We start from the raw sequence: 27708 nt of genomic DNA, 5'->3' as shown, positions 1-27708 counted from the left end.
CACAGCTGCACCAGATTCTGTGTGCAGTAGTTTTAGCAAATCTCTCCATGTATATGCAGACAACCATGGTGCATCTCGTTGTAATGCACAACCTTTGTTTAGGCCTTCAAAATGATCCCCTTGATAGCCAAAGTGTTGGTTTCCCCAGGCTAACAAAGTGGCAGTTTTGGTTTTAAAACGATTGTAAAGTTTTGGCCGATTTGATTGGTCCTGTACCTTTGGGCTGCTTGAGCTGATGAACAATGACAATATCATGAGGATTGTTGAGATTCTCTGCTAAGATATAAATTTCTTTTCCTGTAAGTCTGTTCGCACTGAATATTGCTTCATTCTCCAGATCTGTCCAGAAAACCTTGTCCTGGGAAAAAAGGATAACCAAGATGTGGGGGTTCAATGCACGACAAAAAACATACAAAACGTAAATTATATGAATATAAATAGGTACATGGGATAGGTTTAAAAATTGTGGAAACAGGGGAAGTCATATACAATTCAATTATTTGCTTCATTTGAAAGATTCATACTTTGCACTTTCAACTCCAGCTTGAAAAAGCGACTATTCAGGCCCAAAACATGCTGTAGCTTTTTCATTATGGAATGGTTCTTGCACAAAAAACAAAAAAAAGAAAAGTAAGTATTATGAGTCCCTTGTGACAATTTGCTTTAGAAGCTGAAGATTTTGCACCCAAAAGTGCCACAGTGGATTGCACACAATCGATATTCACATAATCAGCCCTGAATGAGTCATTCATTATGGCACTGCATGATTGGAGCTAGTGCTCCTTGATTACACTGTAGTTCCTGTGGCAATCCCCATCAGACCCGTACTTAAGATGAGGGGGTGAAGTCTACTGTTCTCTGTGTCATTATGATGACATTTTGATATGTATAAATAGACATTTTGCGGCAGAAGCAGCATGGTTCTAGGGTGTTACATCAAGTTCGCTCTGATGGCCGCTGGCCTGTGTATAATTTGATTGGCCCTGGCATTATGTGCTTTAAAGGATAAGTTCACCTTTTGAACAAAAATAATAAATGCACTTTTTTTTGCAGGTAAAAAAATGTGCATTTATTATTTTTGTCCAAAGGAGCCTGGAAAGCATTGCACCATTGAAAACTACAAGCCCACAGCCGCTGTGGGCAGAGCCCCACACGGCCGCGTTGTTTTCAAACCTGACAGATAGTACGGGGAAACATCTTCCCGTATTATCTGTATGAGGGAGGGGGTTGCGGGCACGGCTGTAGCTATGGGTACATGTTACATGTTCCACCCTTCCTTTTTTCCCACACTGTTCCCCACCCAGGCATTTGCCAGGAGACTTACACAAGTGCTCTCCATGTATACGTATAGGTGAGGGGTGCCCTTGGGCATCGTGTGATAAAGGTTTGTTATGATAGAATTCTTGAATAAATCTTAAATAACTTTTGATGTATCTATAGTGACCTGATCCTCTTAGCTCCTGAGGAAGTGGAACACTACAAGTCCAGGAAACGCGTTGAGCAACATGCATTCTATCACAACCGCTATGAAAGTGATTGTTCTATTGGGGACACCCATTATGTATCACTGAAGGATTAATTACAGCAGATGATTAAGCACAATCTATTTTGGGGGTCCATTGTTCTCTGTATTTTTATCTTAAATTTTATTCACATGCTTTGCACATAACATGTACAGTGCTCAGCATAAATAAGTACACCCCTTTTAAAAAGTAAGATTTGAATCAATATCCTAATGAACACCTTGAGTTCCATAGAACACTTTTTTAGCTCATTACATGGAAGGTAATAATCTAACTTAGATTGCAAAATCTATAGTTTTACTCAAATTAGCTGATGCAAAAATTAATACACCCCACAACAAAAACTATTCCATCTAGTATTTTGTACGACCTCCATGATTTGTAAGGACAGCACCAAGTCTTCTAGGCATGGAATGAACAAGTTGGAGACATATTGCAACATCAATCTTTTTCCAATCTTCAAGAACGACCTCTTTTAGAGCCTGGATGGAGAGCGATGCTCAACTTTTCTCTTCAGAATTCCCCGTAAGAGTTCGATTGGGTTCAGATCAGGTGACATACTTGGCCACTGAATCACTTGCACCCTGTTCTTCAGAAATGCAACAGTGGTCTTGGATGTGTGTTTTGGATCATTGTCATGTTGGAAAAGTGCACAACGACCAAAGGCACAGCGTGATGGTAACATTTTCTCTTTCAATATAGAGCAGTACATCTGTGAAGTCATGATATAATCAATGTAATGCAGCTCCCTGACAACAGCAGCACTCATGCAGTAGACACCATGCATTTTTCTCTGTACTCCTCACCTTTGCGACCCCACACAGTTTTGAAGCCATCAGTTCCAAAAACATTTATCTTGGTCTCATCACTCCAGAGTACACAGTCCCAATAGTGTTCTTCTTTTTCTGCGTGGGCCCTGGAAAATTCTAGACTGACTTTTTTGTGCATGGGCTTCAGGAGAGGCTTCCTTCGTGGACGACACCCATGCCATTCCTCTGCAGTGTACCCCGTATTGTGCCACAGGAAACAATCACCCCAGTTTGGCTTTCTACTTCTTTAGCTAACTGCAGTGAACTTACATGGCGATTTTCTTCAACCCTTCTCATCAGAAGACACTCCAGTTGATGTGTTAACTTCTGTGGACGGACTGGAAGTCTCTGTGAGATGGTTGCAGTTCTATTTTTGTTACATTTATGTATCACTTTTGCTACAGTATTCTGACTGGTAAATAAAGCTTTGCTGATCTTCTTGTAGCCTTCACCTTTCTTGTGTAAAGAAGTTATTTTCTTTCTCAGGCCTTGTGACATTTCTCTTCCATGTGGTGCCATTGCTGTCAGCATGAAATGGGAAGGGGTGTTCTTTATTAAGTAATGCCCTTTTATAATGAACTGTCTGCTAGACACATGTTTAATGAATAATTAGACTCACTTGTAGTTGAATTCTTAATTAGGATTTTGTTGTCTAAAATTTAGCCTTGCTCCTTAAGACTTTCATTGGGGTGTATTCATTTTTACAACATGGTTTTGAATGAACTTGGTAGGAAAAATACTTTCTTATGTGTGCAAATTAACAATCTTGTTTGCAATCAATGGGCCACATTTGTGGGAGTATTTTGTAGTATAGTGTCCTATAAAAAATGCTGATTCCGAAAGTAAAGGTTTTATGACAAATCTGTTTGGGTGTACTCATTTATGCTGAGCACTGTATATATAAAAAAAAAATCAATTTGTTTTTATTTTTTTAAGAAAATAGTTGTGCCAGTGTGGTGAATAGAAAGTCCTGCCATCCAAAAACGTTATACATTCTTCCAACTCACCTCAAACACTGCCAGGCCAAAAGGGTGACTCAGTTTGTCCTCAGAGAAAATCAGTAGTTTCCTGTTAGCTCCACTGAAGTCCACACTGGATAGAGTATGGAGCTTTGAGTCTACCCAGTATAGGCGATGGGTCAGTACATCTAGGGTGATAAGACAATTCACAGACATTAGAGCATGTGGACACCTGACCATCACACACATAGAAGCCATCAGCACTAATATGGAGTTACCCCCATCACCAAGGAGCTATAATAGCCTTCTCACTTCTGGGAAAGCTTGCTTACATAAGCGACACGGATCAAACATAGGTCATAGATCCATACAAAAGTTTAGTACACCATATGGGTTGTTTACTAAAACTGGATTGTACAAAATTTGGTTCAACTCAGTATAGAAACCAATCAGCTTCCAGGTTTTATTGCCAAAGCTTAATTGAACAAGCTGGTGCTAAAAACTCATTGGCTTCCATGCACAGCTGCATCAGATCCGGAGTGCTCCAGTATTTGTAAATCTTTCCCACAAGGCATACAAAGGTATAAAAGAAGGCAGTTTGTAAGCAATTGATACTGTGCTTCAGGACCAAAGATATTACAAACAACCCACCTAATCTTTGGTCTAATGGTCACTTTATGTAACATGAACATCTAGAAAAGTAGGGTGCAGGCTGTGGGTGTCCTAAGGACTGGACACTTAATGGCCAAAGATACCTATGCATGAGAGAGACCTGCACTGAAAACTAGAAAGTAAAGATCAGGATAGAACAAAGGGGGGAGAAGAAAGAAAAGACAGGAGAAGGAGACCCCTGAGATCTCACAGGAAACCTCTAGAAGCAAAACCAGACTATGGAAGATTATAAAAAAAAAACAACAGAAGTGGGGGATGTGGCGCTGGGAAAGCTTTTACAAGATTTTGGGTCTATGGCAATGTCTGGCCAACTCAGCCAAAAAATAATTTGTGAGGTCAAGTACTGTTGTTGGATAAGGACCTAGCTCATAATCTATACCAAATATGGCAAACCATGGGATTGATTTACTAAAACTGGAGAGTGCAAAATCTGGTGTAGCTGTGCACCGTGGCCAATCAGCTTCCGGTTTTTTTCATCAAAGCCTAAATGAACAGAAGCTGATTGGCTACCATGCACAGGTACACCAGATTTTGCACTTTCCAGTTTTAGTAAATCAACATCATGTCTTTATGGAGCTTTGAGCACAGGGGTACACTTTTGCTGGAAAAGAAAATGGGCCTCCCCAAACTGTTGCCACAAATTGGAAGTGCAAAACTGTCTAAAATGTCTGAATGCTGTAGCATTAACAGTACCCTTCACTAAAAATACCTGAACCCAATAATTTGGAGGGGTGTCCTCATATGGCCATATAGTTTATATTGTGCAAAATTACTAAAATGTGTGCACATATGTGGCCGTGGTATGGACAGCTTGTAAACTTATTTGGGACTTCTGGAATGTCCTCTTTAATATAACATAGAATAAGTGGCAGCGCTTATATACACAAGTGCATGAATAAATACTAGATCTACCTCCTTCAGTAGCCTTGTTGTGATGGATTTCTCCAAAGCAATGGGGAAGCTGTACAGCACAGTACACCAATTATACTTTGTAATAGTTTTGGGGAAAAGACCTAAATGACAGATTCAAGTGCTTTTCTGAAAGTCACAAAGGCAAACCCGTAGGCATATATGTGTCAAAGGATAGTAAAGTACAATTTCAGTGAGCATACATTTTTAGTTATTATTTTAGTGTTTTGGGTATAGGTCCACTTGAAAGTGTTACGCCAGGTATGATCTTTATTGCATACTTACATTGGTCCAGCTTGCAACATTGTAAGTATGCATTTCTCATACCTGAAGGGCTGCGGGGGAAGGTGATCATCTCTATAGTAGTCGGGTTGGGTAATAACCCTTAGAACCTCCAGGTCTTAAGTCAAGCAGCTTCCTCTCTACACACTGATCAAAGGGAGTCAACTAGCTTAGCACTGCCACCATTCACAGAATGTCCATTTGTTATGAATACAAAGCGTTCTCTGATTGGACTAGAAGGAGACTGACATCGCTACCCCTCCTCCAAAACTAGTCCAATTAGTGAAAGCCTTGTATTGATTAAAAAAAATACAAGTTCTGTGAATGGTGGCAGCGCTGAGTGAGCAACCCCTTGTGGCCTGTAAGCAAAGAAGAATGAAACCAGGAAAGGAACATCATGGCTATAACATAGTAGTGCTGATTACTACAAAGATTACATAACTTACACTGGTCCAAGCTGGAGTCTGCTATACAGATCATGCCTGGAGTTCAGCTTTAAGACAAAGTCTTCACATTTATTTCTGCTGCTGGAATAAGATTTTTTTCATGTGTGATCTTATGGACCCAGCCAAATAAATGCGAGTGTGGGAGTGGGAGCGAGTCCTGTGACCAAGCTGCAGTGCACATTCCACAGGTGCAGGAAGGAGATAAGAAGGCGATGTACGGGGTTACAGCATGTTACCATATGAAACATACTTTATGAAAGAAAGTGTAACCCAATCAGGAGATAAGGAAAGAAAAAATAACAGACAGCTGGGTTTACTCCTCCACTGCATGGAAAAAAGGCAGACAAATATCACTGCATTCACATACTCCTTATGGAATTACGGTCTCTACCAGCTGCTTTAGACCAGCCAGAAACGGATCGAAATTTGGTCGTTCAACTGGAACCAGATGAATTTAGATCCATGTACAACCAGCCTGTTGTTTTTTGTTTTTTTTTGGTGCAATCACTGCAGCGGCTATAGCTGTCTGCAGTGGTCATTGAATTCTGAGGGCTGAGAAACCTCCCACTGTCATAATACAATAGTGCCGCAGCAGGGATTCCCCCATTAACAGGGACCTTCAGTCCATGGTTGAAAGAAAGAAAACTACCTAATCAATGACCACTTTAGTAAAACGGAGCCACACCTGAAAAGTTTGCATGCACACCTTTCCTCCTTTATTCTGCTGTCCTTAAAGGATGAGTTCACTTTTTTTTTTTTCTAAATTCCAGTTTCTCCATGTACCAATATAGCATTAATCTACTTTTTTTGCAGAAATTTAAAAGCCTTCCATTTTTTCTACCCACCTTTATGTCAGTGTCCAGATGGCTGTCCAAACAGCTTCTCCATTACTTCTGCCTTGTTCCCTGCAGAGACTTTAGGTCATGACACAGGAAGGAGTTGACCAGCTGACCTCATTAGCACAAACCCTGCATCATCTACCCTCCTACCTCGCACCCACTTCCTTAAATGAAATGCAATCAATCAGAGATCACTGTTCTCACTAAGGTGTCCTTTTATGAAACAGAGATCAGCGACGATCCTAAGGATCGTCGCTGATCTCCGATCATTAGTGGTTTAGGAAACAGATGACCAGCAGAGAACATGTTCTACACTGATCATCTCAGCACACAGATGGCCGGTATATGAAGGAGCAATCTCAGCCCTTCACTGGCGATCTGTGTTCTCCCTCCAGATTCTCCAGCTCAGAGCTGGAGAATCGGAGGAACCGAAAACGAAGCAACGATATTTACCACTGCTTAGTAAACTGGGTTTGACTGATCTCTTACTGTAATCTCGCCAGATTATAGTAAAAGCAGCCGTTTTCCTGCGTTGAAAGCGTTTGTAGATTGCTTCTCCCTTCATTCGGAGAACTGATCTACACCGCTTCATAAAAAGGCAGAGGAGAACTGTCTTCTCCGAGAATGCCGGAGAATTGAGCAGCGGTCATTTACAGCTGCATGATAAAAGGACACCTAAATACAGACATTGATTTTTATTTTTCTACCTTAACTTTCATCCTGCATAAGTCATTCATTTGGCATAGTGTGCTGAGTGGACACATAACAGCCTATGTGGATAGAGCTGTAGTATTGAAAACAAGAGAATTGTGTTCTGGGTTTTGTAAAGTTCACATACACTATACAATCTGATTGTACAATCTCCTTTTTATCTACCATTAACTATGTAGTGCAAGGGCATGCCTGATTGGATTCAGAGTGATTGGGTAGATAGGTGGGTCCTCCTATTCCATTGGAAAGCTTTTGTATTTCTGCAAAGGAAGTAGATTAATGCTATATTGGTACATAGGGGAGCAGGAATTTAGAGAAAAAAAGTGAACTTATCCTTTAAAGTTGTACTGGTACCACCAAGTCATTTCAGTTCAAATTTCCTTCCATTTCTTGAAAATGTCACCTTCAGATACAGACCTCTCTTTATACAGTATATGTACTATATATACACACTTTCTTAAAACTATGTGCTGTAAGGAAATGATTTTTTTTTTTCTTTTAATGAAGCAATTTTCAATCCACTCACCTAATGTGATTCCATTGGGCCATTCAATATCATCAGACACCAATGTCTGCCGATCACCCCCGTTCAATCCAGCCTTTTCTATTTTTGAGGGTTCCCCCCAGTCTGACCAGAACATAAACCTAAAACCAAAAGAATGAAGAAATGCCACTAAAATAAGAATCATCAATGAATAATCAACTGTAGTTCCACAATAGCTGGAGTACAGAGCTTGCCTACACCTGAAATAGAGCATTCAACAAACACAAACATGCTAGAAATGTGTTGCCAAATGACCAGAGAGCCCATTTAAAATACCATATTTATATATGCATTGTGACCATTGAAAGACCATAAAACCTATCGAATGCATTATGTGAATAAAAACTACCGATACAATTCTCATCTAATTATGTAAAGTTAACCACAGAAATGTACTTATTTGTGTTTTGTATAAGGCCCTATGCTTACTGGGCATTTAGCTTTGCTGCGTGGGCTCTGGTGTTTAGCTGCGGGTGGATGGGAACAAGTGTCCCATCCAGCCCTGATGCCAGCAGCCCAGGGGTGTATTTACCACAAGGCAAACAAGGCATTTGCCTAGGATGGCATTTTTCGGGGGAGCAGCACCAATCCCCAGAAGAAGGGACAGAAGAAGGAACCCATGCAGCATGGGGACCAGGTGGGATCTGAGAGAGGCTGTGGGTTGCTTGATGGTGTATGAAGAGCTTCAGAGACTCCAGGGGATGTCTGGAGCTGTGAAGGTGAGTGTCTTTCTCTCTCTCACTGGGGCGTGGCGTGGCTGGTATATGGAGGGTGGTGGTAGTAGAAGGCTCTCTCGGGTGGGGGGTCAGGGGGGAGGTGGTTTTGGTTGGTGTCAGGCTCTCTCTCCACAGGAGGGGGGGGGGGCAGCCGATTTTTGTGTTGCCTAGGGCAGCACAAAACCTAAATACACCACTGCAGCAGCCTGTCAAACTCTGAGAGGATGATAGCTGCTTCAGGAGGATGGTGCTAGGTAGTGCAATCAGTGGTACTGCCATTTAGTGCAGTGCAGGGGCGGACTGACTATTTGGAAACTCGGGCACTGCCCGAGGGCCCGGGGTCAGTAGGGGGCCCCATGAGATGCCCCTGGTACCTTTTTCATAGGCTTTTTTTGAGTTTTGGGCAAGGACACAGGGGCCCCATGATCCCCTATTGCCCGGGGGCCCCATGAGTTGTCAGTCCGCCCCTGGTGCAGTGTGCACCCAGGGAAAAATGCCCACATTGCAAGAAGTCTGTGTTATGGGCATTAGTCCCTGGGTGCACACTGCCCTAAATGGAATTACTGCTGAATCTCATCCAGACACAGCAAATGTCAACCTCTTATAGAGTCTGACAGACTGCCAGCATTGGGACTGGACAGGACACCTGTGCCCTCTGCCCGGGTCTAAATGTCGCTGCCAACCCCTTGTGTGCATGGAGCCTTACTGCAGTGTGGCCTAATAAATTACATGAGCTGCACGCATTAGGCTGAACAGTTTGTACGCAATCCCTGGAACAGTGTTAGCATTGCATCATCCTCCAATCTCCACTCACCCTGAAGTGGGGTCAACAGCAATAGCTCTGGGGTCTTGCAGGCTCTGGTCAAACAGGGTTTTGCGTTTGCAGCCATCAGTGGTTGCCACGGAGATGGTCTTGTTGCCAGAGTCGGTCCAATAAATGTTCTTGTGAATCCAGTCTACTGCTAGGCCCTCCGGAGAATGGAGGTGACTATTGATGAGCACGACATGCTCCGAGGGGTCTGCGGCTCGTTCCAGGGGGGCACTGAAATACATAAATAAATCAATAGATCAATCAATAAATTTGTCATCATCTGTAGCTTCAGAGTCTGGCAAATACATACAGATTTGGTGGACTTGCCCTACAGTTAAAGTGCAACTCTGGACAAAGCTGCTTTTTTTTTTTGGCGTAGGGACAGATCCTGAATTTTTATTGCTGTGTCTGTCCCTGTTGAGAAGATTCCCATTCCTGACACGAAATCCAACCTTTGACAGCTGTCATCAAAACAGGTGTCCACCTTAGGTGATTTTCCCTTACCTCCTGTTCTGGTGACAACTTGGTCTGCTACCAGCTTGAAAACAATCTTGTGTGATATTTTGTGTCTGTACACTGCTGTGAACAAACCACTAACTGAGGGCTGGCTCACACCACATGCAGTCCAGTGTGTTTTTTTTCTGCATCAAAAACACGATAGTACGTTACATGGTTTCCAATGGCATAGTTCACACTAGTGCAGTCAGTTACAGTGTGTTCTAGAGAAAAAAAAAAAGTAGAACATGCTGCATTTTTTCTGCACTGAACTGCACTGGAACGTGGCAAATTGCATCAAAAACGCACCAGAATGCACCTATGCGCACCACAATGCACCTATGCGCACCACAATGTACATGTCCTTATTTATAGTGAAAAAAAAAAGGGGGTGGGGGGGATGTAACAGAACGCATCAAAAACGAGCATGTAGAAAGGCTTCCAGAACGCATCCGGACTGCATTTCTATGGTGTGAACTGGCCATGAAATAGAATCCAGCCACTAGCACAGCTGGCCACCTACATTGCATTGAAATGCATTACAAAATGCACAAAATCTTCCCCCGGTGGCAGAATAAGGCCCCTTTCACACAGGGCCATCTAGGAGCAGTGCATACTTCCCTGTATTTTAGTGTGCCAAGGTGGGACAGGTGCATCATCCATCCCTGCTGCAGGCAGCCTGTCAAAAGTCCATGGCAGCCTGTGGCTGGATGAGACTGAATGCTGAAGACCTGCAATTTGCACCTTTGTTCCTGAATGCCCAGGGCAAGTACCACTTGGGAGGGATGCACTGCTCCTAGATGTCTGTGTGTGTAAGGGGCTTATTATCACATCTAGATTGTACTATTGTAACTGCTGGGGAGATTGCACTGAACTTCATGCCCCCCTCCCCTTTATCTTGTCAGCAAAACCATATTAGCTGGAAATAAATCAATAGTTCACCCTGGACTCAAACCTCTCCTTCCAACCTCATGTCAAATCACTTACAAACACATGCAGGCTCCACCTCCACAACATCGCCAAGATACGCTCCTTCCTTACCCCAGACACCACTAAACTACTCGTTCACTCCCTGATTATCTCACGCCTCGACTACTGCAACTCCCTTCTCACTGGCCTACCTCAGTGCAAGCTCTCCCCGCTTCAGACCATCCTGAACTCAGCGGCTAGACTCATCCACCTCACCAACCGCTCCACCTCTGCACCCCCCTCTGTCATTCCCTCCACTGGCTCCCGGTGGCCCAATGCATCAAATTCAAACTACTGACTCTGACCTACAAAGCCATTCACAACACCACCCCTACCTACCTCACCAACCTGATTCCCAAGTACCACCCTACCTGTACCCTTCGCTCCTCACAGGACCTCCTTCTGTCTTGCTCCCTGGTCTCCTCCTCCCACGCACGACTGCAAGACTTCTCCAGGTCCTCCCCCATCCTCTGGAACTCACTGCCCCAATCCATCAGATTGTCGCCTTCCCTCCTCACCTTCAGGCACTCCCTGAAAACCCACCTCTTCAGAGAAGCCTACCCCACCCTCATTTAACAGCAGTCCTCCTTCATTTCTCCAACCACTTCACCCCCACGGCCACTTCCTCCTGTGCCACTATCCCCTCCCTCCTAGATTGTAAGCTCGAAAGAGTAGGGCCCTCTAACCCCTCGTGTGCTGTTTGTTGTTGCTGTATTGTTTCATGTATTGTCCCCCTCTATTGTGCAGCGCTGAGCAAACCCTTTGGCGCTATATAAATTCGATGTAATAATAATAATAGTGCTTGCTTATCTATATCATCTTGAACTGCTTGCTTTTCTTACGTGGTTGTCAATACAGTTGTACAAAGCATATATATTAATATACACCCTTGTGTATCTTGTAACTTTACAATATAAAAACATACCCAATATTAATGCATGAAAGTAATGCAGCATCAGATTCCTTTGAAGTCTGTACTCTGTGATATTACATAAACTACATCACCAGATGATTTCCCCGACAATGGTCACTAGGACAAGAACAAAGACAGCAATTCCCAACTGTGACCAAAAACGCTTTGGATAGCATTCCAGGGAGACTATTTTAGACGTTCTATTTTGTGTTAATAATACCACAGTTATAAAATGATCTTCTTTGATGAGGCTGCTCATACACAAAGGACAAGTGCTTGTAATGGGGGAACACAAACATATTTCCTTTAGACCCCCTACAATCATGCAATGAATTCTGAATGAGCTCAGAAGCCTCTCAAACGGATATAAAAAGCATGTTGCATTTGCCCATCAAAGCCCAATGACACAGGTCCCTACTTTGATTCCAGGTCAGTGGACCAGAAAGTTATAGTGATACTAAACCCCAGACCCTACATTCACTATATCTGGTCTCCCACAGTACACAGAATATGGAAATGCAATTATTTTAGTAAATATAAACTGCTAAATACCTTTTCTCATCATCAGTTAGAGCAGTCTTCTGACTTCAGCTGAGCACTGGTTAAAGCTTGTAGGAGGAGTTTTCTTTCTGCTCTAGGAGGATGCAGAACCCCTGACTCTCTGTCTGGACACTGCTGATTGGCCCTGTGCTGATCACATGCACTCCCCCGTGAAAATAAAAACCTCTCTAGCAACACACACTAAACTGAGCATGTGCAGAATGGCTACAGGTTCGGTCTGCCTTATCAGGTGGACATTTGAACAAGAGAAGGGGCAGAGAAAACAGGATCAAACGGCCTTTTTACACAATGCAGAGGATTAACCCCTTAGGTTCCACAGTGAGTATAACAAGCATGCATTACTGCATATACAGACTGATTTTACTGTTGTGGGTTTAGTTACATTTTAAAGTCAGAGAAAGACCAGACCCATTCCTATGCTTTTTCCTCCTATCAGAATGTTCCTTGTCAGCACATGTGCACTGCAACACACCCGATTGGTTAATAGCTACCCTTCTCTCTCCTAGTCTGAGTTCTACTGTACAAGAGGTCACTAGCTAATAGCTAGTCAAAGTTGAGTATTTACAATAAATTTAAAAATAAGTAAAAATTTGTTTTTTAATTTATAGTGATAACAAGCACATTCAGAAGCTGGTTTAATTACTTTCTGAGTGTGCAGCTGCTTTATCTTTTGGGGCTCATTCACACTAGAATGTGGTGCAGGAGAGCCATGGCCCGTGTGGTTTCCTGCACCGCATTCCGATCGCAATGCTCTTGTGGGGGTCAGTTAAACGTTAACGACACCCCAAACGCATTGCATTTGCCCGCACCAAATCACATGGTAGAAAAGTACCATGCGATGCAGTTGCCGTGCATTTCAAAAAGTAGTGTATGCACTGCTTTTGGTGTGGTGCAATTTCAGCCTATTCAAATGAATGGGCTTGAAATCGTATCGCACAGAGCTGCAGATGAATCATACAGGAATGTATACTGTATTCCTGTGCGGTTCAACTCAGGGCATAATGTGCACTGGCCCCTAATCCTTGCCTATGTTCCAGTTCAGCAGGTGCAATGACTGCTGCTCCAGGTTCTCTGCTTCAGGATAGTTCTTGTTTCTTGCAGTATCCTATGAAACCACCCTTGCATACAGAGGCTAGAGATGTGTCTTCCTACGCTGTGTGCATCAATAGAAGAACACAACTCTATAGCCTAGGATGGCAAGGCACTCTCCTCCCCCTCCCTTCTCCAAGCTAATAGACTGGCTCAAGACTGCACTATCCACTGTTACTGCTTTCAGGTAAAGACTGGAAGTTCAGGGAAGCAGCGGTGAGAAAGCAGGAGCCAACAGCATTAAAAGTAGTAAATGGCAAATGCTGGGGTAAGAACAGTAACAAATAGTTTAACCAGGGAATGTTTATTGTGCTCAATGTGTAAAACTAAAACATGATTAAAGCAGAACTAAAGTTGCAATATTTACCTTTGCTTCAACAATCCGAAGTCCTTTGCTGTTGCCAAAATCTTCTTCTTGGTGCCAGTCTTCAGCCATCTTGACTAACTGCTCAGGATGATGTCACTCCAGTGCATGCGCAAGAGTACAGTCATCTCGGCAAACAGGCACTGTGCCGGAATGGAAACTGAGCTGCGAATGTGTAGCTTTGTGTACATTCTAAAGAAGACTGCGAACAAGCACCCAAGTTTATTTTATTACAAAAGAGACACCACATGTTTCTTCTGAAATAAAAAGCTCACCTGCTCACAGTTTTTTTTAAAGACTACTTTAATAGATAACTGAATTCTCTGGTCTGACGTTTAGGAGCTGTTCAGCGTTTTTTTTCCAGCAGCCCCTGAACTCTCCCTAATGTTTTCCTATGTGTCCATGTACACATCTTCGTTTACAGTCATTTGAGTTTACAGTCTTTTTTTGAATGCATCAAACTTGCATTCAGAAGTCGATTTTTATCAGCATTTCAAATGCAAAATGCTTATAAATGCGGCAAATCGCGTTTATAAGCGTTTGAGTTTGAACATTTTTTTTTTTTTTTTTTTTTAACTCTTCCAGTTCCCGATGCTGTCCAGAGCCTTTTTTCATCATGAAAAATGCATGCAAAGCATATTCAAGGTGCTCAGATGGACAAAACACTGCACACAGGATGTTCCTACCAAGCTTGTCACACACTGTAATGACCAATTCACACCTCCGACCTCTCCCACTCTTGGAAACAAAAGATATGTTAATGACCATTCACACCTTCAATTCCTCATGAAGACCCCCTGCCAGGTGGCCCTAATGACTCCCTCCACCAGACACCTTTCCCACCCTTGGAAACAAAAGAAATGTTAATGAGCAACTCACACCTAAGCTAATCTCAACACATACTGCTGTCTCTGCTTCTACTCTCTGTATTTCTCTGAAACAGTCTGAAATAGTTAATAATTTACCACTTTTCAGTACATTCTGGGCATTTGGTAGGTTCTCCTGTGCTTCACTTTAAAAAATGCTTCTAAACGAAAATGCACATAAACGTGGCTAAACAGACGTTTTTTAACCTACGTTTTCCAGCAGTCAATTTCCATCGTTGAGAAAAGTGTCCCATGTACATGGGACCTTAATATACCTTGAGTCCATTTATAATAAACAAATTCACCACCACATAATAGGGTCAGTGACACCATTCCCATCAGCTCTTACCTGTAAATCTTCCGGTGAAAGAGGTCACACCAATAAATCTTTTTGCTTGTGACCTCTACATCCAAAGATACCACATTTTTTAGCTGTGAAGCGAGACGAGAGTAATCTCTGCGTACCAAGTCAATCTGGCGTAGTTCATGGCGATTGGTGAAGATAAGGTACGGACTCTGCCCTGCGAAGAACAGGATAACGTGGTCACTGACTCGCTACAGCATCAGTAAAATGCCAGACAGAATGATTTTGTTTATAAGTGAATGATTGTGAGACTGTAGACTCCCATGAAATACACACTGCGATACAATGCTTGCACAGCTCGATCAGCAATACAATGGTATGGCTTAACAAAATAGAAATTGCTTCGATTTGAGCTTGTGGAAGTAGTAAAAAAAAGTTCCGCCGACTGTTTTATACACATTATCTTGCTTCTTGGGAATATACTATCCTCTCCAAAGTGCAAACACAAGTTATTCATTTAAATTTTTCCACACCTATCCAAAATATTGAGGCTTAGAATCGCAGGCAGAGGAAGCTAAGGACAAGCGAGAGAGGGCGCCTCCATTTGGGTGTATACCATGCGTAAATCTAAAGAAAAGTAATGCACTCACAGGATGTGAAGGAAATTCAGGATTATCACCAATAAGAGAGTAGTCATCTGAAGGACGGCAGAGATTGGTAGGCAAGCGGCTGGCGGGTGCAGAGTTTGGCTGGGAAGCTGCTGTGTGGATGAAGACAAGAGCTGCTGTGGCGCAAGGCAGTTGAAGTGCAGGCGCCCGGACATGTGTTTCGGCTTTCTGATGTCCTTATCAGCCCCTTTCAGCAACACTCGGGTCCGATCAGCGATGACATCAATCCGAACGGGGGGTGTGGTTATGCTTTGCCGGGCTCCTTGATGACTACTCTCCTATTGATGATATGCCAAATTTTCCTGCACATCCTGCAAGTGCATTATTTTTCTTTAGATTTACACCAATTACACATGGTTTATACTCAGATGGAGGTGTCCTCTCTCGCTGGTTCTTATATGTGCGTTAGGTTTGCTCAAAACCTTTTCTAGGGAAGCTGCCACTTTCATTAAGAGTGACTGCCACAAACTTTTATCCTCCACTTAGCACTTATCCTTGGTTCTTTTGGGGGCCACAGCAGCACCATCACTTTTTTTTTTTTCTTATAGGTAGCTAGGGCCATGTGTAGTAGGGAGATCATGCCTGGTGAATGCGGAGAATCTTTACATCATCTTTAAAAGGAGTCAAAAGTGTCAGGTCAACTGTAATATTTTTAAAGAGTGTGAGTATGAAGTGAGTGATTTGAAGAAGTCTAAAGGCTCCATGTGCAGGAGCTTTCAGTCTGTTTGCAAAAATATAAAAAGGATTCAACTCCTTTCGATGAAAGGAGATCATGTACATATATCTAGTGCCTTTAGTAGACCACCAAAAGAAAGATTTTCTGATGCTAAAGGAAAATGGGGTTATGGAGAAACGAAAAAGGTTAAGGATGAGATGAAAGGGAGTTCGTAGTTCCATTGTAAGATACACAAGGACAAGGCATTGCCACCCTTTAACAGGAAGTGCCTGAACAGAGACCTTTATGGCAGGACCATCAGGTATTATTTTACTGAAAGCTGCATATTTAAAATTGTTTTTTGAAAAGACATTCAGAAATGAACGTTTTACCTCCCGCTTAACACATATGTGTGGTGGCAAATGGGCTTTAATGCCTACATGCTGCACATATGCGCCGCTGGGCGGCCGAGGTTACTGTGTAAGGAGATTCACCTTCTCTCTTTGTCCTGATAACTTAACAAAAGTGAAAAAAGGCCAAATTCTGAGAGGTCACCAGAACAAAAATAGAGGAGAAATCTTCCAATGGGGACACTAGATCTAGTGGCCCTGGTTTTCAATCACTTTGATGGGATTTCATCTCACTTCTTGTTGTGGCTAAACGACAGAAAATGAAGGGATATCTCTTCAATGGGACACAGATGAATAAAAAAAGCTAACGGGTTATAACCCTCCCCTGCTCTATACAAAAAAAATAAACCATTTTTCCTTCAGTTTTACTTTAAAGTGAGCAATCCAAAGATTATTGTACAATGTAGATTATCTATTGTACATGTTGTAAAAAGAAATGACATCTTGGTACCCTGCAGACTCACCGGCAGCTTTGCAGATTTTGGACACACTGTCCATCTGGTATCCTTCATAACATTCGCACTTAAAGTCTCCCTTGTAGTTTACACAGATTTGACTGCAGGCATCGGGGTTTTCACACTCATCGATATCTAAAAATTATAGAAAGAGTTTTAGCTGCAGATCAATAATCACAAATTACTGTTACAGGGTGTATATAACAAAGCAGTATGAAAGGCTATGATTTTACCTTTATTGAGTTCATAGCGGGCCGAACCACTACCGATGATTTATGACTTTTTATTTTTAGCACTGAGATTTTCAGCATGTTCTTTGTCTGAATAGCAAGCCATCTTAATCTCTTCTACATAACCCATTGTTAATAAAAATTTAATTTAGGGATAAATATGTAAAATCAATACTAATCAGAACTTTATGTGGTAGTAAAGGCTGAAGGTTTTTTACATTAATGCATTCCCGCAGACCCCCCCCCCCCCCCAATACTTACATGATATCACAATCCAGCGATGTGCACAGGAGCAACTGCTCTCTCATTGGCTCACACATGGTCCCGCTGCTGTCAATCACAGCCAGTAAGGAGGGAAGTGGGTGGGGCTGAGCCCGCTCTCTATGTCAATGTACACACAGAGCAGGGATCAGGAGCGAGCATGCAGGAGTGCCCCCATAGCAAGCCGTATGCTATGGGGCCCCTCAGCACGGGGGAGATTTTCAGCATGTTCTTTGTCTGAATAGCAAGCCATCATAATCTCTTCTACATAACCCCATTGTTAATAAAATGTAATTTAGGGATAAATATGTAAAATCAATATTAATCAGAAATTTATGTGGTAGTAAAGGCTGAAGGTTTTTTACATTCATGCATTCCCGCAGACCCCCCCCCCCCCCCAATACTTACCTGAGCATGATATCACGATCCAGCAATGTGCACAGGAGCAACGGCTCTCTCAATGGCTCACACATGGCTCCCGCTGCTGTCAATCACAGCCAGTAAGGAGGGAAGTGTGTGGGGCTGAGCCCGCTCTCTATATCAATGTACACGCAGAGCAGGGATCAGGAGCGAGCCTGCAGGAGTTACCCCATAGCAAGCCGTATGCTATGGGGCCCCTCAGTGGTAAGGGGGGGGGAGCCAGGAGCGCCATCGGGGGAGACCTGAGGAGGATCAGGGCTGTTCTGCGCAAAAACATTGCACAGAGCAGATAAGTATGACATGTTCATTATTTAAAAAAAAAAAAGTGAGCTTTTAATATCACTTTAAACCCATAAACATTAACCTGACCTTAGCCTTATCCCTAGACACAAACACCTAATATAGAATGAACCTGTCTATTGCCCATTTAGAGAAAAGTGCCAGGTTTACTTTACTGCCTTCCCTATCATCTGCATATTACCTTCTCGTCTCTCCCTTTCCTTGCTGTTCTATTTAACCACCATGAGCTAGGAAGAGCCATGACTTAAAGCTTCCACAGGACTGAGAACGCTCTCTTCGCCCCATGTGACAGTGCCGGGTGATGAAGAGGGCAATCACCAGTGCTGTCATATGGGACAAAGGAGAGGGGTCACTGGTTGTTTTTATTTGTTCTTACTGGCTGAATAAAATGGCAGAAAAACAAAAGAAAGGAGATCACGTGTTGCTGGTGGGACTGCCATTAAAATGAACCTGTTTCTTTCTCCTCCAAGGGCAAAGCACATGTTGGCTTTAACCTAACCACTAACATGGATCCCAAGCACAGCTGAAATATAAACATACATGGTGACTACATTACCATATTGAGAAATACCATCAGCCATAGCCATACTAGCGGTGATTATACTATCAAACGGAAAATATCAGGTGGTTACATTTTTCCTCCCTTAAAGGCCCTTATACAGGTCTCAAATGTCAGCCAATTGCTGCTGAACTGGTCAAATTTCGAGCCATGGATGACTCTGCAAGCACCACCCAACTCAACAAAAATCAATATGAAAATGATCAGCCAAACAGTAACTGCACCCTATCAGATGCAATCACTGTTCAGCAACGCCATTGTAATCATGTTGTGGCTGCCTAAATACACAAGCTGGCAGTGGATATTCCTTCATCCATACTGTCATTGTGGATGGTGAATCAAATGATTTTTGAGCCAAGTGCAGTGGCCTTAGGTAAAATGTGCCAAATAATTAGCCCTGAAAATGATGTGTTGGAACCTGTGCACCAAAATGAAATGGATCATTCCTTTCAAGGCCCAAATGTCTAGATTATATTAGGATGGAATCACTGTACAATGTAATAGTGCCTGATGGATCTTCAGTCCATTATCCCCCACTGTTGACCTAACTTTTGGATGGATTTCAGGCAGCATTTACATTTAAACATTTCTATAATAAAATAAGTAATTTGACCATAGGGCAGTGTTATTTTGTTTATTGTCTACATGTCTATTTGCAATGTTTATTAAATGATTTTATGCTATATTTGTAAAAAGTTCTAAAGAACCTTTTATTCTCCAAGCTTTGGATACCTGCCCTAGGAAGTGGAAATACCGGTAAATAGAAAGGGGCCAGTGCAGTAGTTTGGAGACCGGATTGAGAAAGAGACTGCCGCTCAGCAACTAATACATTGTTTACTCACAAGGAGAGTACAAACTCAGTCCTGTAGGTCTGTGTGGTCAATGTGTATTTTATAAATCAGTCTCTATTTTCATGTAATTCTTCCATCTGAAGTACCTGGTTGATCCTGGTACTCACTCTTCTTCCTTGTTCTAAACTGACCATACAAAGTACAGAAATTGATCTATGTTAGCTTGGTCAGTTTTCATCCTTTCGGTGTCCGTTCAGAGGTATAGGACACTGTGCAGACACACAGCATGCCTGTATTGGGTATTTTTGTTCAGCCCCCTTCCCAACCAATCACAGCCTTTCTCTTGCCTCAGGCTGAACAGACTATGTACTGCAGGCACACTGTGTCTGCACAGTGTCCTGTAACCCTGCCCCCTGCTATCCGGAATAAGAACTGCAAAGTCACATGACAGAACCTTGCAAAAAACAGAAAGATGATCTCTGAAACCTAAGCAAAATCAGTAATGGCGCCTGCATAGTTATAACTGTATTAGAAAGTCCTACGTTAAAGTGGTTGTGAACCTTTAACATGTAATATGAACAAAGCATATCCCTCTCTACATAGCATAGCATGTGCTTATCTCAATCCAGTGCAGCAATGCCCCTTTCACATGGGCCGGACTCCACTTTGCTCTGCGGGGGATCTGTCCGCTGAACCCACACTAAGCAGGGCGGAGCAAGCAGTGACAGATCTGTGTCTGCTCTACTTATGCAGAGTGGACACGGACACTCTATGGGTGGCTGGGTGTAAACAAGCCGGATGTCCGTTTCCTCCTGGCTGACATCCAATCTGCCCAGATGGAGCAGAATGGATCCCCTTCCATTTGCTTTTTAGCATATCGGATTGTGGGTAGGTGGCTGTAAACATACAAAAGCCTGTTTACATCCGCCGCTCCATAGAGGTGCATGGAAGGTCAGATAAGGTCCAGCTAAAAAATGGACAGGCAGACCAGATTAGATTGATCATGTAAAAGGGGTCTTAGTGTCATTTCTTTCTGCTGCCTCATTCCTCTGCTATCTGTATAAGTCACTCCTTACAAGTTTTCCTGACACCAAGAGATAAAAAGTTGATAGGGGAGGGAGCTCCAGCACACAGCCTGTGATCGACAGCTCCAGTTCTGTTTCTGTGTGATGAGTGGAGAGGGTGTGAGTCCCTTCCCTCGAATCAGCTGTCAGAGCTCTCTTTACTGAGCTCTGCAAAGTGCAACTTCAGCTCCTATCCACTGCTTTCTGAAAGCTCAGACAAGCTGTATAGAAGTTGTACTTTGAATGGCTGTAGAGAAGAAAAGACTGCAGATAAACAGGTACTACTTATGTAGGATGATTCGTTTCATCTCTCTTTATCACCTGAGACCAGTCACTTCACTAGGTTTACAGTATGTAAAGGTTTACAACCACTTTAACCAACAGCCGCCCCGGCCAATAGCCGTTTGGCGGCCGGTAAAATGCTGTAGATTTCCGGGTTGACGCCACATGGCGTCCTCTCGGGCATGCACGGTTTTTGCGCTTGCATAGCTGTGCAGCAGCTCGATCTGTAACCAGCCATGTACCTCGGACACGGCCGATGACAGATCTGAGTACCGGCCCCCCGTTGCCGGTACCATGTGACCTGCTGTGACCAATCACAGCAGGTCACATGACAGTTGTATACAATGGATGGCTTCATTCATGCCATCCATTGTATAATAGTGTCTAGCTGTGAGTGGTCACAGCGATCACATGCACATGTCATGTGATTAGCTGTGGCCAAATACAGCTAAGCGCAAAAAAAAAAAAAAAAACCCTGAATGAATCGATGTCATTCAGGTAAATGCTTGCTTATAGCAAAGTAATTCTTTGCTATAAGCAAATTGTGTAAAAAAAAAAAAATACTGATTACTTCCCCAAAGTAGTACAATGTTACTACTAATAGAATAAAAAAAATAATTTTAAAAATATATATATATTTTTTTCCCATACTGTCACCAGTCAGTGTCCCTAATCACCGCCATGCCAGTTATATGATGACGCTGTACTGCACTGGTGACAGTATGTAAAAAAAAAATAGTGAAAATAATTTTTTACATTTTTTAATTTTCCAAAAATAATAGCAGTGTGTTGAAAAAAGTGAATAAAGCTAAAAATCCTTCTAATAGCTTTTATTTCCATACACACAAATGCATTGGAAACACTACACATTCTATTCCAAATCAAAACATGAAGCTTCAGCAGTTCATAAGTCAACAGGGCGCCTTTGTGGAAGAAATGTTCCGCAGCAATGCATTTACATGGCCAACAATCGGCCAGAAAATTGGGGGCTAGGCTCGGGGAAAAACCAGGATTGTGTTGCAATGGGGTTAGAGGTCCAGGGGTCGAGGAAAGCGCAAAGTTGTTGCAGGCAATGTAGAAGCAGTGTAGGGATGGGCCAACAAAAGGGTAGTCTTTAAATTCACAAAGGGAATGAGGTCAGGGTAACCATGGAGCTATGTGTAGGGGTGTATGAGCCCCAGCGTATTTCTACTTTGACCCACGCCTTTGTTTTCTTGTGCAGATTCCAATCCACTACGCGTGTCAAATGGCACGCTAGATAATAATTATAGATATCGGGGATTCCGATACCCCCATTGAGTTTAGGCCTAGTGAGGAGATCATAGCTTATTCTGGGGCTTTTCTTGCCCCAAATAAAGTCAGTACATGCTCTTCTATATGCAATAAAGAAAGATTTTGGTAATTTGATTGGGACTGCTAACATGGTATATAGAATGTGGGTCATGACATTCATCTTAATAATGGCTGCTCTACCAAACCATGAAAAGAGGCCACTAATCCAGGACTGAAGATCATGTTGAATATTATGTAAAATAGATAAATAGTTCAGGTTGTAAAGGTCTGATATGTGCCGTGGAAGTTGTATGCCTAGGTACGTGATGGACTTCTCTTGCCAGGAAAATGGATAGTGTAATTTACACTCGTCTACTGCTGTTTGGGGTAGAGATATATTGAGGACGTACGGTTTAGAAAAGTTAATTTGCAAGTTGGAAATGGTGTTATAATGCGCAAAGTCTTTCAATAAGTTGGGAATTGTGAGCTCGGGTTCAATTAAAAATAAAAGGAAGTCATCTGCAAATGCAGCAATCTTGTGTGTGTGTCCTGCAACCTGGACGCCTGTGATGTTGACATTGGATCTTGGTCGTCACAAAAAAGGTTCCAGGGTAAGAACAAAAAGAAGGGGAGATAGAGGGCATCCTTGTTTGGTGCCGTTCGATATGGAGAAGGAATCCAACAGGTGACAATTAATTAGAACACGGGAAAATGGCTTCGAATATAGAGCTAGAATGTAATTTAACATGGAGTCGGTTATGCCGATTGCTTTCAGGGTTGCTTGCATATAATCCCAAGCCACTCTGCCTTCTCTGCATCAAGGGACAGGAAAAACCCTTGTTGAGTGGAGGAGGTTAGCCAATGGTGTATGTTAAGGGCTTTCAGAGTATTATCCCTGGCCTCCCTCCCAGGTTTGAAGCCAACTTGGTCCGTCCGTATAAGAGACGGCAGGAATGGAAGCAAGCGATTTGCCAATATTTTGGCATAAATCTTGAGATCTACGTTTAAGAGCGACATGGGTCTGTAATTAGGAAGAGTGGGATCTTTGCCTTCTTTAGGGATTACGGAAATATGAGCGTCTAATGAGTTTTGTAGTTTTTGCGGATGAGAGCCTAAATCATTAAATGCCGTAAGAAAAGGGTCCATGAGCATTTTAGCAAAGGTCTTATAGTATATTGCGGGTAGGTCATCTGGGCCTGGGCACTTCCCAGGTTTCGTGTACTTTAGGGCTGAGTGAAGTTCCACTTTAGTAATTGGACTGTATAAAGTTTTAGAGTCGGTGGTGGATATTGGTTTTGGGATATATTGGGTTAAAAAAATCTTTAATAAGTTGTCTGTGGGTGGGGTCAGTGGCATTGGGGGTAGATTTGTGTAGATTATATAGGTCTGTGTAATATTGGACAAACTGCCGTGCAATATCATCAGTAGTGAGAGCGAATATTATAAACCTTTTCTATGTGCCTTCCTCACACTTCAAATCCTACCCCACATTCCCAAAAACATATAAAATCAAAACCAAAACCCTTAAGGAAAAGTCGGAAGTGGCGAAACGCGTCAGTGTCGTGATGTCAGACGCAAATCGGAAGGAGCATCGCGGCCATCTTGGATGTGGTCTTGAATAGGATGGACGGTTTTTACCTTATATGTAAGCAGTTATTTAATATTAAATCTTTTTGCATCTACTCCACTGAGTTTCTCTTCTCTGTCTTGTGAGGAACAGGGAGATCCCAGTGTATTCTCTCCTAAAGAGGAAAGCCATCTGACATGTGGAAAAGTTTGAAACGCCCGTACAAATTGAATTAGGGTAATAGTATGTTATCCTAACACAGAGTGGTGGCATCCATTTGGTTTAGTGCACTATGTCACTGGTTGCATATGTTTGGTTTGTTTAATTTCACTTGGAGTGATTAATTCACTATATCACGAGTTGAAATGTGTGGATTTTGAACTTCACATTTGATCTTAATATTATAGAATTATAATTATATATCATAAATATATATATTTTTTTTTTTTTTGGGCGGTTACATTCTTTACTAGTGTTTGTGCATGACATCACAGAATATTATATTGTTTAAAAGGTAATGCACTATATTCAGTTTAAATTTTGTTTGAGGTACCTTGGATTGGAGTGACGATTTGGACATCAATCACAGTTGGAAGATTGGATAGTGTGGACACTTTGGACTTTGGATTGTGGACAGTTTTGGTTTTTGATTTTATATGTTTTTGGGAATGTGGGGTAGGATTTGAAGTGTGAGGAAGGCACATAGAAAAGGTTTATAATATTTGCACTTTCAAGGGTGAAAGTTTTACTTTTCTTTGGGGTTATACAGAGATTTTATTTTGATGAGTAGTGAGAACGGCCATCTGGGGTCTTGGACTATCAAAGTTTTATTGAAGTTAACTGGTTAAGCACTGGGACACTGTTTCATTTAGTGCCTAGATGTAAGAGTTATTGCTGTAATGACTGAATTAATTAAGTTACCTGCAATAAATATTCCATATAGAAGATATAATGGACATCTGGCTCATCTAACTTACATCAATTTCTCTCTAGGCTAAAAAAGGGTTGGGATTCCCTCATCTACACTTATTTCCTATTTCCTTTGCTTTTAGTATGTAAGGAATAATAACATGTAAAAAGACGTAAAACAGTAATTGCCACTAGCAAATTCATGTAACTTTAATTTTCTTTTTGATGAACTGGTCCACCATTTAAAAAAAAATAAAAAAAATAATAGCACTTTGCCTATAGCATTTTTGAACCTGTATTGGAAAATGTCAGACTGGAACATAAGCACAATTAAACTTTCGTATAAATCACCATTCCAGGTGCTATAAAAATGTGTTCAATGTATTAGTTAGCTTTCTTTCTAAAACAGCAACAGCCTCATTGGAAAAGCCTATCCCCTCCCAGCATGCTGCAGGGTGGGACCCTTGGGCTCCAAGGGAAAGCAATGGTCTCTCTGTAGAAGCCTGACAAACAACCTGCTATTGTAAAGAAACAGAGTTCTCAAATAAGTGGTGAACGTGAGCTTTACTAATTGTCTTGATGCACCCAGAATTATTTAGGTGATCTATACTGAAGATTAAATTGGGGTTAAATAAGGGCCTAGCAGTTCAGTGCAAAGTCCCCCTATAATGTGCTGACAACCCCCCCCCCCCCCCCCCCCCCACACACACACACACACACACACATTAAAAAGCACCTGCAGAAAAAATGTGCACAATGCATGTATAAAGTAACTAGAAAGTTAACTTTTATGCTTACCTGGTGAATGCAATGAAAATAACAAAAAGAAGGTGCTGCCATCTAAGTGTATCAATTTAAATAAAAACGTAAAGGAAAGGGATAAAATACACTAACAAGAATGAGAGTAAATGGGCATATCATCAGTCCTCGGTGAACAGCGGGTGGATGGATGGAAGAGATGCATCCTGAAAACATCTCTACAGGATAGGTGGAATAGAGCTGGACCCTGTCAGAATACAGATTAAGACCGTATGATAGGTTGTGTCTTCCTCCAGAAAATATAGCCGCACTGGAATGCAAGCCAGCTCTAGGACTGGAATCAGAAGTGACCTCAGGACATATTGACATCAAATCATGATGGGTAACATGGTTTAGAGCCCAAAATCGCTCTTTTGTCAAATCATAAGAGGGAAAGGGAGGAAAGGATATGTTTTTAATAAGCACTGAAGGAGGAAGGGGAAATGTTGCACACATGGAATACTATTGATAGTCAAGTATGGGCAGATATGACTTAAATTCGGGCGGAACTGACTGAATGAATAAATAAATACTATGTGAATGATTAAAAAAAAAAAAAAAAAAAAAAAAAAAAAAAAGGATCTCAAATGCAAATAAATTATTAAAGTAAATTAAAATAGATCAATAGATAATACAAACTAGAACACTAAAACCACAAAGTAATAGCACACCAATGGGGAACACGTTTCGGTATATTACTGTCTATGTAGTGTAAAAACTGTGGGAGGAGTTAGGGTGGTAAATTTGGCTATAATAATAAGAATATATATGTGAGATAACAGTAAGTGGTCTTGCCATGCAAGAACACTTAAATAGACTATATAAAAGATTAAAAACAAAAGGGAACTGTAGCCCTTAGAATGAAGATCATAATGTGAATTGCATTCCAAGAAGAGTTTGCATTTTGTGCTCTGTATATGGATAGATTAAGGAGGGAAAGAAATGACAATATATATATATAGTATAAATATTCTACAAGGCTATATATAGCTTAACCGCTTCCCTCCCACCCTATAATAGGGCAGCACGGGTGCATATATACAGGATTTTGCACTTTCGGGTAAGGGGTGCGCACAAGCCGCCTGTGCACACCCTACCCGTGCCGCTATTCGCGGCTTCAGCTGTCAATCACCGGGTCCCGGCCGGTGATTACTCGCCGGCACCCGGTGATCGAGGATTATTACTGATGGAGGGAGAAAACTGTAAGTAACTACAGTTCTCTTCCCTGTCAGCCCCTGCACACTGCTATGCATGGCTTTGCATAGCACAGCCATGCAAAGCAGTGTGCTTACAGTGAAGCACACACACAGCACACAGTTAACCCTTTGATCGCCCTACATGTTAACCCCTTCCTGCCCAGTGCCATTAGTACAGTGTCAGTGCTTTTTATTAGCACTGATCACTGTATTGGTGTCACTGGGGATGTCCGTGACACCAAGTCAGTTCCCCCCAGTGTCAAAATGCCTGCCGCAGTCCATTACTAGTAAAAATAAAAAATCCCATTATATATGCTGCCATTTGTAAATGCTATAACTTTCATGTAAACCAATTCATTTACACGTATTAGGATTTTTTTTTTAGCAAAGACATGTTGCAGAATACATTTTGGCCTAAATTTATGACGAAATTTGATTGTTTAAATTTTTTTACTGGATATAGTGCAAAGCATAAAAACCGCTCAGGCGATCAAATACCACTAAAAGTAAGCTCTATTCGTGGGGAAAAAAAGGACGTAAATTTAATTTGGGTGCAGCCTTGCATGACCGTGCAATTGTCAGTTAAAGTAACGCAGCGCCGTAACGCAAGAAACGGCCTGGTTAGGAAGGGGGGATAAATCCTCAGGAGGGCAAGTAGTTAAATATAATATAATTTTCAAAACAATAGAATAAATGATAGAAAACAATACTATCTCTTCATTGAGCCCTGCGGGTGTTCGGGTTTTCAACGAGAAGATGCAATAGCTCTCCTGTTCACACAATTTGTTATACCTTTCGGCTTTGGGAAAAGTATTAGATGATCCAGACCTGTAGCCCTAATGTAGATTTGGCGTGCACTTGTGGAAAGGGTACACTGTATTTGCTACAGTGGCTTGCCAACGAACAAAGTCTGATGATATGCCCATTTACTCTCATCCTTGTGAATGTATTTTAACCCTTTCCTTGTTTTTAATTAAATTGACACACTTAGATGGCGGCGCCTTCTGTTTGTTTATTGTTTTAGTGCACAGAGATATCCAATACCCTGTGAGAAGAGCTGCAGCCATTACAGAAGTGGATTAACACACC

The 27708-nt window shown here is 42.0% G+C and overlaps 1 protein-coding gene across 1 annotated transcript in view; it reads right to left on the bottom strand.

Annotated features, from left to right (window-relative positions):
* Window positions 1-27708, bottom strand: part of LRP8 (LDL receptor related protein 8) — a 347550-nt gene that overhangs the window by 33786 nt on the left and 286056 nt on the right. Inside the window, exons 9-14 of the mRNA XM_089666537.1 lie at window positions 16980-17105; window positions 14828-14999; window positions 9225-9452; window positions 7677-7795; window positions 3340-3479; window positions 217-358 (exon numbers count right to left, since the gene is read on the bottom strand). Of these exons, the coding sequence (XP_089522663.1) occupies window positions 217-358; window positions 3340-3479; window positions 7677-7795; window positions 9225-9452; window positions 14828-14999; window positions 16980-17105 (927 nt within the window). The remainder of the gene's footprint in view (window positions 1-216; window positions 359-3339; window positions 3480-7676; window positions 7796-9224; window positions 9453-14827; window positions 15000-16979; window positions 17106-27708) is intronic.

The sequence above is a fragment of the Staurois parvus genome, unplaced genomic scaffold, assembly GCF_062004578.1.
Source record: "Staurois parvus isolate SC_StPar_1 unplaced genomic scaffold, SC_StPar_1.0 ptg002753l, whole genome shotgun sequence".
Classification (NCBI taxonomy): Eukaryota; Metazoa; Chordata; class Amphibia; order Anura; family Ranidae; genus Staurois; species Staurois parvus.
Note: the sequence above shows the minus strand (reverse complement) of the source record. Positions and strands in the feature narration are given on the sequence as shown.